The 13,877-nt window shown below is 35.8% G+C and overlaps 1 protein-coding gene across 1 annotated transcript in view; it reads left to right on the forward strand.

Annotated features, from left to right (window-relative positions):
- Positions 1-13,877, forward strand: part of ATRNL1 (attractin like 1) — a 490,222-nt gene that overhangs the window by 95,488 nt on the left and 380,857 nt on the right. Inside the window, exons 14-15 of the mRNA XM_086752524.1 lie at positions 7,423-7,555; positions 8,877-9,058. Of these exons, the coding sequence (XP_086608650.1) occupies positions 7,423-7,555; positions 8,877-9,058 (315 nt within the window). The remainder of the gene's footprint in view (positions 1-7,422; positions 7,556-8,876; positions 9,059-13,877) is intronic.

Here is a 13,877-nt window from a genome sequence, read left to right on the forward strand (position 1 = left end):
CATTGTATGGGGTTGTTGTGACTTAAGTGCAGGACCTGGCACTTGGCCTTGTTGAACCTCATACAGTTCACCTCAGCCAATTGATCCAGCTTGTTCATAAACATGTTTGCCTGACTTTTGCAGTAAAAATGTTGAAGAGGACAGGGTTGGACTGCAGCAAAGATATATATTTCAGGGAAAAAAATTCATGTATTCTTTAGGACTGTGTTAGTCCACTGTATATCTCTCAGGAAAAATACTATTATCTCCTAATTAATGACATTTGGAATGTCATCATCATCTTGGATTTTGTGCATATGCAGTGTACAGTACAAAAGGCAGAAACCGTGGAATCCCGTGAAGGTTGACTGTTATTTTCCCTTTTAAACAGGACCTGATCAGTCTCATTCGTCTTGGTGTTCTGATCATTGAGCATCACAGAAATGTTTTTCTTCAAGTCATGGAGTTACTTGTAATCTCATTAAAGGAATATGAGCCTCTATCACTGAGATTAACTGGCTCGTGATGATTTAGTAAGATTGTGCTGATCTTTCTGTAGACAAGCAATAAGAACATATAAACTCACACAAGTTTATATTTTTCTATTTTTAATATTGCTTAGTGCCATGTTTTATATTGTATGTTGTCCACCAACTGCTGCATCTCTTGCTTGTTCATCTGATTTTTTTGACAATCTTATAGTAGTATTTTAGCTTTATAAATTTTACCTCTTTGTATTTTTCAGCTAGCTCCAGACACCTGGCTATACTTGGGTTCAAAGTCCTTTCTTTACACACTTCCATTAGTAAAAGCAGCTTGCTCTCTGGTTTGAACCTGATACAAATCAATCTTGTTCTCTAGACAGACAAATTAAGATGTGAGTTGGATTGACTCAAATTTTGCCCATTCAAAATGAGCAGAGCCAGCTCTAATCACTGGCGTTTGTGGGTAGTCACTACCAATAAAAGCGATGCAGACACAAATTCATCAGCAGTGGTGTTATAAGTCTGTCAGAGTGATTTCACATTCCAGGCACTAATAGTAGTTTCCTTTGTGATAGTCGAGGACTCTTCCTTTCCTAACACATTATACTATATTAGGTGCCAATTTTCTAACTGTGGTTTTCTACTCTTAAGCAAGGAACAGTTGCTAAGGAGCAGACCATCCCTGATAAATGTGGAGCATTGTGCGTTTTAGCACAAGCTTCTCAGTTCAGTATCATTCTTTGACAACCTTTTGTGATCAAGATTGTCAACATAATTAGCAACTAGTGCATCAGTCTTCTCTATATCATTTCCTGTCTTTTATTCAGGGTTTGAAGCGGATAGCGAATGCTGTTAGTGGAGTTACTAAAGAATGGGATAGTGAAAATTCATAGAAATTACTTCTGGAAAGAGTTACTATCATAAGTTGAAGGTGGCTATTGTAAAATTAATGTATTGGCTGGGAGATGACAGAGACAGAATTTTGCAGCTCACCAAACAGCATCAACAGAATGGCACCATGTGGAGAAATGGAATGGATTAGACTGATTATCCATTTTCATAAACTACTTCTGGACTAGGCCCACAAAGTGAAAATGTTGTGACAGTACTGTGATGGAAATGTGGGTAACAAGCTGTAGAATCAGAAACATCACAAGGAGAAAGCCCCATTTTTGTAGCTGTACGAAGACCTTGATTTATAACTTAGATCATAGAACATCCAGATGAGACAGACAATGTTTTAGAATCTATTGCTTTTGCTTCATGGAAACTGGCCAGCATACTGAAGATATGTTGACAATCAGTTTGACTTTGGCCTCGTGGTCATGGTTGTTTGCAAAGCAGTGATTTTTCTGCTGACTGGAAGGACTGTAAAATATGGAAATTTTTCTGAAATAACTCTGGACAGATGGACTTCATAAGTAGTACTAATGCATTGATGGTACACGTATACCTGCCTATGCTCACCGTCTGATGTGGGTCAGCACATTAACAGGGCACTATATTCCACTAATGTGCAGATTCATGGATAATCAAGGTATCTTGATGCAATTACCTGATGTAATTGTAGGCAGAGGCTTGCAATGCCAGATTGTTCTGGAGGTCTGGCTCATTTTCACACCAGCAAACCGGTTTGTTTTTCTCCCATAAAACATCACATAGGTGGGATGCTTCTCCGTGCTATGGTTTTAGTTGACCCCACCATATCTGATGCAAATACTGAGGGGTGAATGCTTATCCTGTCTTGCCCAAATAGGAAACAGTTTACTTAAAATATGTGAAGTGATTCAAAATGGTACTGAGATTTGACTCGTGAGTAGGTTGAACAGCATGTCAGCAATAGTGCCTTCTTGTCTGTTTTCTACCATTAAGTATATCTATTAGGTATTTTATCTGTTATAATAAGGATTTTAAGGGTTGCCTTGAGAAATTACACCGTTTAAATTCCTTGGACTGCTTACAGTGATTTTACATAATACACTGAAGTTATTCCTTAATAAAATGCAGTGCTTATATGTTTTTTTTTTAAAGTTATTTCATTTTTATCTTTTTTGAGATTGATTGGGGCTAAAAATGGTAAGATCACATACTCTACCAAATGCAGGTACTGGTTTTCCCTAGGGGCAAAAGCAGCTATAGTATTGTCATTAATACTGTCTTATGCCAAGTACAGACTTCATGAAAGATGACATACTAATACCCGTATAACTTCCTCTTTCAAGCTTTTTCATGCAGCATCTTGCATTTAGTCCTGGGCTGTTGGAAATAGAATATTGTGTAAGACCTTGTCACACAGAAGGAAACTGCATCATTGATGTAACTATTATTTTTCTCCCATTCATTGAATTTCTGCATCAAAGATGGAAAATTAAATATGGTTTACTTGTAGAACCTAATAGTGTTGCCTGTGTGTGTCTCTAAGCATTACATGTCACTCTTTCCTCTTCTAAAACTGGGGGAAACAGCCTTCTGTCATGCTCATACCTGCCTTTTTTTCCTTAGCTTCTGTCTTGCATCTTCCTCCTTTTTGCTTTTTCATAAAAAAGTTTTGTGTCCTGCTTGTGGTATGTTTCTGATTTTTGTGGAGTAAATTGTATTGACTTTTACCAGCAGTTCATTGCCCTTAAGTCTATTACATTGATCATGCGCTTTGACACTTTCATTTGTACTGTGTAAAATCCTAAGCGTGTTCCTGGTCTTCGCTGATTCTGATGCATTTTGCATGTTTCTTAATAGAGGGAAAACCACCAGATCTGATTCTGCTTAATATTTTTATGAAACTGTATTCACTTTGTACATCTGCACATGAAAAGCTTTATCTCTCATCCTGTGAGAATGACACCCCCTTGCTGGTTGTGGTGTTCATAAATTTGACTATTAATATTTTGTAATGGAAATATTCTCAGGAAAAGCTGTTAACTTTGCAATTTTTCCTTATAGGTTTACCAAAATTTTTTTTTTTAAAAAAAAGGCTTTGGAGGAGAGATGCATTTAGGTGCATTTCTCTTTAAATTGCTGTGTCTTTACAAGGTGTTAGCTTTCTTGAGAAGGTAGCATGGAAGTGTAAGCAAAGAATTGTTCTCCTCCTCAAGAAGGAGCCATGCCATGAAGGCAGAATCTCTTTGTACCTTGTGGCAAATGAAATGGTAAATGACTGAATAGGGCACACCAGTTGCAACAAAAGGCAAAGCTTTCTTACTGAGGAAGACCAGAAAGCACCTGAATTTTAGAGTAAAATAATTTGCTTTGTCAATCAGTTTTTGCTTCTCAGAAATGGAGCAAAATATTGGTTGATAAAGTGGCAGAGAGTCTTAATATATTAAGAGAGTAATAATTTTTAGAGTAGCAATATAGCAATGTTATGGCCATAATGCTATGGGGTTTTGCAGGCACATGCAAGTAATTAAAAAAGTGTGGTCACATTGAAGCCCTAAAAGTACAAGAATACTACTGCTTGCCAGCCTTCTTCAAGCAATGTACTTGAGAAAGAGGAGGGTGAGCTGGGTTTGGATAAGTACTATGCCGCTTGTATTTTGATTAACTCAAGTGCTGGTAGAGGCTGAAAAAAGTAAAAATATTTAAGTGCACATGTAGGTTGTTAGTGGACAATATGTTGGCTTCTTTTTGACATTTATGATGTGAAAGAATCTTGAAGGTTTTCCCTTCTTTGTCTTTTTTTTTTTTTTTTTTTTTAATCCCACTTCTTTGTCTTCTACCTCACACTGTTTTTTTTTTCTCCAGGGAAACAATGGTAGATGCTTGCACTAGTTATCAAAACAAATTGGTTTTGATTACTTATATCTATAAAATAACTCTTCCCATTTCCTGGCTCCAGGGCAAACTTCACTTCAGATCCAAACAGCACTCCTGAAAGGCAAGCTTCAGGAATTAACAAGAAATTACTTCCTTCTCCCCTTCTATTGTTCTACTCCTCTGTAGTAAAAACTGAAGTAGTCACTGCAGATATAGTATACTCCACTGGTTGTCTACAATGTTGGCCTATAATCCTTCAGTTTATACAAGTGCTAACTGCCCACGCTAAAAGTTTGCAAATAGAGTAACTTGTTCCCGTGTTACTTAAGGAAAGTATTTTAAAGACTTGAGATGCAGCAGTAATATAATACTAAACTTTACTTGAAAAATGTTGGTTGAGAGAATTTTTTTTCTTTTCAAAACCATACAAGTGCTTGGAAAAAAAAATTTAAAGAAACCCCACTTTCCGTATAAAATTTCAACTCTTATTCTGAATCTTCACATTAAGCTTGTTAGCCGCACCCTTACCTCTAGTAGCAGTCTCTGAATTTCTTGTGTGTCAGTCTCCACACATGCAATGTGATAAAGCACCAGTTGATGTAACCAAGCCAAATACAGCCCAAATTGGTATGTGATTTAAAAGCATTTTATATCTGAGTGTGGCAACACAAACTAAACACTGTAGAACCCATGGAGGGTATGATAAAGAGCATATTGCTGAGGGATAGAGGGTACTAGAAGATGCTTCAGAGAGGGCTATAGTCCTACATTGGTAAATATTTTTACACAGTGCTTTAAAGACAAGTATAATTGTCTTTGTAATGCTTGTAGTGCTTACAGAAAGTTAATGTCCACTTTCATGGTGGAGAGTCCTTGGATGTTACACTAATACCAATAATAATGATCATGGTAATCTGCCTACATTTGAGGAATTCAAAGAATAGTCAAGGGGAAAAGTATAAAGTCATAGAAGGAATTATGAATAGAATAAAATTTATCTTGGAGGAAAAAAAGGAAACCTTAAGACTAAGGAGCACCAAATAGTAAGGTTTGGGAGTAGCTTCAGAGAAATAGTAGCAAACTTACAGTTAGACTAGGCAAACTAGACAAGATTATACTTTTAACCTGAATAATCCAGGAGAATGAGAGGTACAGTATTTAATAGCAATTTCCAAAATTCTAAGATAAACTACTGTAACATTTTCATTCTGTGGTGGATATGCAGAAAATCACTGCAGTTCATAAGTCTACCACCGTATCAAGATCAATACTGAAAAAAATTCTAAGTAAATCAGACATAAGTGGGAAACTTCATGTATAACATGATTTACTTGGACTTTGGTGTGTAAACATTACAAGTATCCTACAGCAATATAAACTTAAGTAACAGATGGGCTGTCATATTTCTGAATTACGTTGAGTTTGGTAGCTTAAGTTATAACCTTAATATTCTGTTAATATGAATTACCTATTGGATTCACATCTACATTGAACTAATGAGATTTTCAGGCAAGCAATGTTTAAATTGGATTTAAGGGAAATAAGTGCTGGGAATAAGGGAATATGACAGGGAACATTATTACAGAATAGTCACTAGTACTTTGAATTTTATTTTAAGCCTTAAATAACCAGCGCACAACAAGCTTCATGATTAGAAACTAATAGAACAAATATCTTGGTTTAGTTGGAAAATTGTAATCTGTATGTAATATCAGTGAAGAGTATATTATTTTCAAAAACAACGCTGGAGGATTTTGACTAAGTCGTCATGAAGTGTTAAAAGTGAGTATTAGTTGAGGCATTGTAAATGAGCAGATGGTGGTTACTTGTGCTTTCAAATTCACTTTAAAGGCTCTCTCAAGCAGCTTGCTGTTCGTATGCGTTTATCAGCCTAAGTAGACTTTCTGTTACTTTATGATATTGTCTTTGGCTCTGTTTCATACTGTGGTGTAGATGCTTTCTCCTATTTGCTTCATGGAAGCCTTTCCGATAGACCAGAAAAACAGTGAGAACTTTTGTAGTAAGCTCACTGATGGGCATCTGATCCAGTAAAGGGAAGAGACAAGTCCCTAAACAGCAGTGTTCTTCAGCAAGAATGAAACTGGTCTTGTGTGAGATTGAAAATTCAATTTAACAACTGCATTTTAGGATTTAAAAAAATAAAAATAAAAAAATTAAAAAAAAAAAGAAGAGGTTGGTTATCTTCCTGACTGCAGTAGGTTGATAACAACTGTATAACTTATTGTTGTCTTGCCTCTTTAGATGTGCTTTCTCTTACTCCAGATTATTAGAAAGGAAAGCAACCAAAATTGTTATGTAAACCATTCATATGCTATCTAAGTGCAATCTCTTTTAGCTACTATGCATGAATGATTTATTAAACAAGATATCAATATTACGTATTAATTAAACATACTATGCAAAGGGAAAAGGTGACTTGTATTCAAAATGACTAAGTTGGAAAGGAAGACCTCAGTTTTCAGGAAAAAAAACAACCCAAACCCAAGTAAAAATTCCTTTAGTGTTTACTGTCTTGTATACTAAGGTACCAAAGGAATAATGTTATTGCTGGCTTTATGTCACTGTTTGACAAAATGATTTCCTGTAGATTCTGTAAATTTTATACTAGCTCTGTTGCATATAGATGTGCAGTTAAATCTGTAAAATAACATGATTGAAATTTTTGACAAATCCTTATTTTGTGACTACTGGTTTATAGCTCCTATTTTTGTTTCATTTAATCCAGCTAGGAGAAAGCAGATCATATTCTTGCACCTTCAGTCGATGATGTTTAATTATTTTACACCTGTATCTTGCCCCATTTTTATAATCTGTTTGATTATTTGCTTACTTTAATCCACATAGGATTAGTGAAAGCATATTCCTGAACTAAGAAACAGAGATTTAGTTATTTAAGCTCTTCCTGGGGTCTATACAGGGAAGTGTCATCTTCAGAGTCCTGTTTGACCCACTCAGAGTTAGTTGTCTAGGACAAATGGGGTGATCTGTGCTCTAGAGATGCATTTCATACTCTCCTGAATGGTAAGGGAATCTAGACAAAGAGCTTAAATTCAACCTAGCTTTTAGGTGGCTGTGATTTTTCTGGGAGGGATCCACCTGCTGTGTATTTCACTTTTGACTTCTGGTTTGTTGACGGTTTGACATATGTTTAAGATGCTGTTTTTATCTGTTTTTGTTTTTATAGTCAGTTAAAAACTACACCAAATGTCATGTGAGGAATGAACAGATCTGCAATAAACTGACCAGCTGCAAAAGCTGCTCGCTGCACCTGAACTGCCAATGGGACCAGCGGCAGCAGGAGTGCCAGGCACTCCCTGGTAAGCGCTGTGGGGCGGTGATGCTGCTTTTTATAGTTGGGTTTTTTTTGTTTTGTTTTTTTTTTTTTCAAAATTGAGTATATCTCCTCTATTGTTGCCAAGAGTGTTTGCTCAATGAGTAGACCTCGATTTGTTTCGCTTGTGCTGACTCTCCCTGCCTGACCGTGCCTGTGCAAGTGAACATAGATGTAATTACATCACTGATTGATATGTCAGTGTTATCTTTAATCTTGTCTCTCTTAGGAGAGAGAATAATATTAGAAAAGGCATAATGGCACGTACCTCTGCACAAGCCAGTGACTGGTTCTAGCCTGTGAGGATCAGAGTGCGGACCTGAATTGCCATACTGAGTCCTTTGCTGCTGCATATTCATTGACTGTTACTTTTGCTAGCTGAGATTGTATCTTCTAAATTATACTTCAATTATACTTCGTTTTTTTCTGTGCAGATAGGACCTAAGATCTAGTTTCTTGATTGTCTAGCGTCGGTAATAGTATGAAAGCAGTGAATATTAAAATGCTAATATAAAGTAATCTCAGAAGATGACTGTTAACATTCTGAAATAATATTTATTCTGTAATTCATATTCATAACTACATATATGCAGTTAGGTATCAGAACCGTTTCCATTTATGTCCATATGAAGTTAATGAAAACAGGTTTCTTTTCACAGAGATTATTCATTAAATAACTTTAATCAATTTATTCTGTGTAGTTTAAAACTACATGTGTATGATCTACTCAAAAACGGTAACAGTTGCTCTGAATTACTTATCTTTTAGTAGTTATCTGAATCTGAGTAATACTGAAATACATTGAAGAGGAAATATTTTCTAAGGTGCTATCTGAATTTCTTATTCTGAGGGTATTTGTATTTAGGCACATCTAAATGCAAAGGTGATGATCAAGTTAGAGTAAAGTTGGGATCTCTTAATTCTAAGGCCATTGTTTTCAGATTTTGAAATTTACATAACAGGTAAAGTGATTGGTTAAAACACTGTTAATTATGTACTTACTCTAATCTTTAATATTTAGTTGTGTTCAGATCTGAATGTGGAGAAGAAATAGTGTCGTAACAATATTGTTACACTGTAACTTAGCATATACCTTATAAATATTTTGTCATTTGTTAGAAGCTTATTTTCAGAAATACACTATTCAGTATGATACTACTTGGTATTTTAGAATTTCTGTGACATGAAAACGGAAATTGAGTGTGGGATGTATTTTGAATGATGATCTCAGGAAGATAAAATTTAGACTCCCTTGGGATTTTTTAAAGTTTTTTCAAATCAGCTTTAATGTATGTTTTTTACATTAGCTCATCTGTGTGGGGAAGGATGGAGTCATATTGGAGATGCCTGCCTTCGCATAAATTCTAGTCGTGAAAGCTATGACAATGCCAAACTGTATTGCTACAATTTAAGTGGGAATCTTGCCTCGTTAACAACCTCAAAAGAAGTGGAATTTGTTCTGGATGAAATACAGAAGTATACACTTCAGGTAACTTAAATAAGTGTAGTTGATGCTTATGTGAATTAAGTTTGCTTTGAGAAATCTATTTTAGGGATTCGTCCAAAGAGAGGGAAGTTTATGCCTTGAAAGAAACATAGCGTGGTGCTAAAGACTGCTGTGAGTGGTGTGTAGGATATTAAGGAAATCTCATGTTTAAAGCTAATGATGTAGCAATTCCCAAGTGTTTCTCCTTACTAGATTTAACTGTTACAGGTTTCTGTTTACTTTCAAGATGTGACTCAGGAGAATGGCTGAAACACTAATCTGGGGAATCCCAGCCATTTTTGATGCACTACAATGGCAGGAATCAAAACAAGAGAAAAAATTTTCACTGTAACAGGAAAAAAAAAAAATCCTGACTTTAACATCAGTACCATAAAACTGCGTGCAGCAGTGGTCTGTACAAAAAAAAAAAAATTAAGTAGGTTAGGATTTTACAGTTACAGAAAAATGAAAGATAATTATGAATAATAATTAAAGTTTGTATCAAGCTAGTATGTGATTTGCAAGATTGCTATGTTGCAGATGAATATGTATTTTCTATTATTTGCTAAGAAAGGAGAGAAGTAATTCTATGTCAGAAGATCTCCCCTGATATTGTACTTACTGTAACCTTGAAACACATTCTGTCTGTCCACTCTTTGATATGAGATAATGTTGAAAATGTAATTGAAACCAAAATAACATCACAAATGACAGTGATTTATCTAGTTATTTATTTTGCCTTTTTTTTTTTTTTTTTTTTTTTTTTTTTTTTTTTCTTTTTTTCCCCCTGACTCCTGTTAACATACTGCACAGGACGCCTTCAGATCTAATGGGGTGTGGTAGGGTGTTGATATGACTGATATTACCTGACTGGCTTGAGGTGTAGATGAGAAATAGCCTCAAGTGTTAACAAGCTAGATTTTTCTTACATTTCAGAGCTTAGAATTTCTACAAGGTGACATCCTGCTGGGCATATCTTTATTTGAATGAAGTATGTCCTGAGCCAATGTGATGGTTTAAATTTGAGATATCTCACATACAGTATATGAAATTATAGACAAATGTATGCACTTTAAAAGTATATCTTTGGTTAAATGACCGTTTAGTTATCAGAATCTCTAATGAAATGCTACCATGACTTATGCTGGTTTTCAGTGGCATTTAGAAAAAATACTGGTGGTGTTTTTGGTGGGTGTTTTTTTTTTGTTTGTATCTGTCTGTCCAGTTACATTCATTCTGTATTGAGACAGCCTTAATGTGTTATCAGGTGTGACAGAGGTTCTCTGAAACTTTGCTTGATTTTCTGTTGTCTGCCGTTTCCTTTCAGCTGCAATTGTAATGATTTAAGGGATGAGATTTCATTTCAGATGGCTTGTTTTTGTAACAGGTGGTGGTGTAGAGTTCACAAATGCAGTCAGAGCGACTGTAAGGTGAACACTATGCCTTCAATCTGTATTATCTGTGGTGGAGTTCTGACTTGTGTAGTTAATATCAAAGGCTTTGAAATATTTCACTTATGTGAAACAAAAGCTTTCAAGATTAGTGAATGTGTCAGAGCAACATTTGGAAATGAGAGTGTGGATCTGTTTTTAGCTCAGCTTTGTTTGATGTTCTTGTACAGAGAAAAGAATAACTGACAACTTTTGTGTGTTTTACAAACTGTTAAAATAGTATTGGTAAATACGGCAGCCTGGAGGAACTTAGGAATTCTTTATTGTTCACAGAAATAGTGTGGGACTTTGATGTATTCTAATACACAAAGTTCTTGTTCTGGTTCAAAATTAGGACCATTTCTTAATCAAGATTAGGATAATACAAAACTTTGATGCTTTGGAAAGATTCAGAGGGAAGAGGCTGTCACTGTCTGCACACCCTGTACAGTCCTCATTGTGTATCAATAATTTATCTTAATTCCAATACTAAATTGGAAATAGATTGCCTTCTTTTAAAGGACAAGATTCATTTGATACTAAAGTAAGGGACAAAACGAAGACCTTTTTGTGAAGTCAAAGCACTGTTGAATTTGTAGATGTATTCTAAAACTATCACCAATAATGTAATGTCTTTTTCACTGAAAATAAATGAAATTCTTTAAGAGATGGCAAACTAAACACGATAGACAAGCTGCAAATTCCTCTGTTAAAGTAAAATGGCACTTGATGTATTTTCTTATATGCTGTTTTGTTGACCTAGTAAGCAAAATATTATGAAACAGAAGATTCAAGTTGTGGGTTGGTTTTTTTTTTTTTTTTCAAAGTAGATAAAACAGCAGCAGTATGAGGTTACTTAATTGTTCCTGCTAATAGTAAAATGTTGTATATTCATTTAAAAGTGCAGTTAGTTCTCTTGGGAGTTTGCCTACAACTGTGAGATTTAACTAAAAATAACAATCTTCTTGTTAGCATGCAGTAAATTCTGAGAAGACTTAGTTTTGGTGTGGTAAGCATAAACAAAGATGAGAAGAGCTTTAAACAATGCCTTTCATTATATAAACCGTTTGCAACTTTTCTTTACCTTGCTGTTCTCAGGGTTAAGCATCCTTTACAAATTACACTGAGTGTAGGTTGCAGTTAATTAGTGAGCTTTGCGTGGCTATGTTATTCCTTGTTAGCTCAAAGTATTCTCAGAGGGCTGTGTGTTTTTTACAGTTTTTATCATAGGTTTGGCTGTAGAGAAGCTGACATCTACTTTTTTTTTATGAATGAGTCCTACTTTACTACAGTTTCTAGTAGTCCCACTTAATTGTTGTGGTTTGAGAAGTCTAATAAATTATTCAACTCCTTGTCTCTCAATTTTGGAGTTGTTGCATTGACTGCCCATTCATTCACCTCTAGTTTAGCTGTCTTCCTACTTTCAGGAGGTGGGGAGCTTAACTCACTTTGGATGCCTGAGAAAAGAACCTGAAATTCCAAAAAAATTGTTCCCTATAAAGAAGAAAATAAAACTGAAGTCTCCATGGAATACTAGCTATAATTTCTGTAGATGGAGATTGGGAAGTTGTAGTGTTTTCAGTTTACCAGATTTTACTTTTATTGTGTTTTTTTTTTTTTAATTTTTTTTTTTTTAAACTGATGCCACAACATCAAAATTTGAAGAGAGTTGAAGTGATATTATGAATTAATGCAATTCTTCTTCATTGGAAGTTGATATTTTTCAGAAGAAAAACAGACACATATGGGGTTGACTTCATGTCAGCAAGTGTTTTTCTGAAGCAAAGAGTCAATTTGTACTGTATTTTTCACCCACCTGGCTTGATAACAGTATTTTTCAAGAGACCTGGAAACTAGGATCTTACATCAGTGAATTCTGGGTACAGAGAACAGGCAGTCTGGCTTCCTTCCTGTCTGATCCTCTTCAGAAGTATCTTTGGCAAGATACTCAAAGTAAAGGAATCTCTTTCCTACATTCATTTCAGATTCAGTGAAACAACCATAGAGTTCAAGTGGAGGGTGTTCAGCTCTCATTATCCAGGTTGGATGAGGCTCTGAGCAATCTGATCTCGTCAGGGATGTCCCTGCTCCTTGCAGGGGGGTTGGACTAGATGACCTCTGAAGGTCTCTTCCAACCCTAACCGTTCTATGATTCTATGATTCTCTTTTTGAAGCTTGAAGAAGAATCTGAATTGGCATTTTCATTTGGCACCTTTGAAGTCCCCTAGTTGCTTCCAGTACTTTGAGACTCCCAGCTGTTATGACTGAACCTTTCATCAGTTTGAGAGAAAAGGACTAGATTTATGCTTTTTTTTATTTATTTATTTTTTTTTTAAGATAAATTAGTTTAATAGTTATAGCACACTGGTGGCTGCAGGTGTCACAGGTGGAACTTCCTGAATTCTCTAATGACTATTTGTTTTTTCCTGTTGGCTTTCATGCAAAGTGGCAGCAGTCATTTTTGCTGATAAGCTTTGGTGATATCAACACAGTCTTCAGCTGTGGTCCACCACATCATGGAATTAATGCCACATAATTGAGTATGTGCTTTAAACATGTCATTTGAGTGTTTTGATGGCCTACTTCTCAGCTATTTATTATATTTTAATCAGACATTACAAAAAAAAAAAAGAAAAAATGTTTCACTAATCTGTCTTTGGCATTCCAACAAATGCCAGATGCATCGTAAGTGAGCCTGGAAGGTGATAGCTTCAATGGTGTGTATTTGATAGCATGCTAATCTGTCTTCAGGTCTGTATTTTGATGTGTTATGCTAGCAAAGAGCCAAAGACGGTACATATGGATTTTGAGATATCTGACGTGATGACTATAGGTTGTCCAGATATTACAGCTGTTAAAAATGATGATGACATGCTGCTTTTGCCTGAAGTCTTTCATTTCAGGGGTGCTGTTTTATCTCCTACAGCTGCTCTGGTCTTTCTGATCTTCCCTGGGACTTTGTCATTATTAAAAGGATTCTGAGTAGCTCTCCTACTCAAACAGAAAAATTTCTCCCCAAATGTTGGTGCTGCACTGTCAGTTTTTGTTATTGGCCTGATGTGCTTTTCACCATACCAGGAATAGGACCTCTATTCTCTGTATACTGATGCTGAGGCCAAATTATTTGTCAATGCAATCAAAACAGTCCATAACGTGTTGAAGATTCTCTTAGCCAGGATTCCTCACCCTGAAAGTAGGCATTCAGGGTTGGTTTACGTCTGTGTTTGTCAGCAACTTATCCTGCCTAAGTCCCTGACATTTTTTCATGTGTGCCTGATGTCTAGTGGCATGGGATAGAGTGCACCCTCAGCAAGTTCACTGATGACACCAAGCTGTACAATGTGGACGATACGCTGGAGGGAAGGGATGCCGTGCAAGAGGGACCTTGACAG

This window comes from Chlamydotis macqueenii, chromosome 7 (genome assembly GCF_036417535.1).
Source record: "Chlamydotis macqueenii isolate bChlMac1 chromosome 7, bChlMac1.mat, whole genome shotgun sequence".
Classification (NCBI taxonomy): domain Eukaryota; kingdom Metazoa; phylum Chordata; class Aves; order Otidiformes; family Otididae; genus Chlamydotis; species Chlamydotis macqueenii.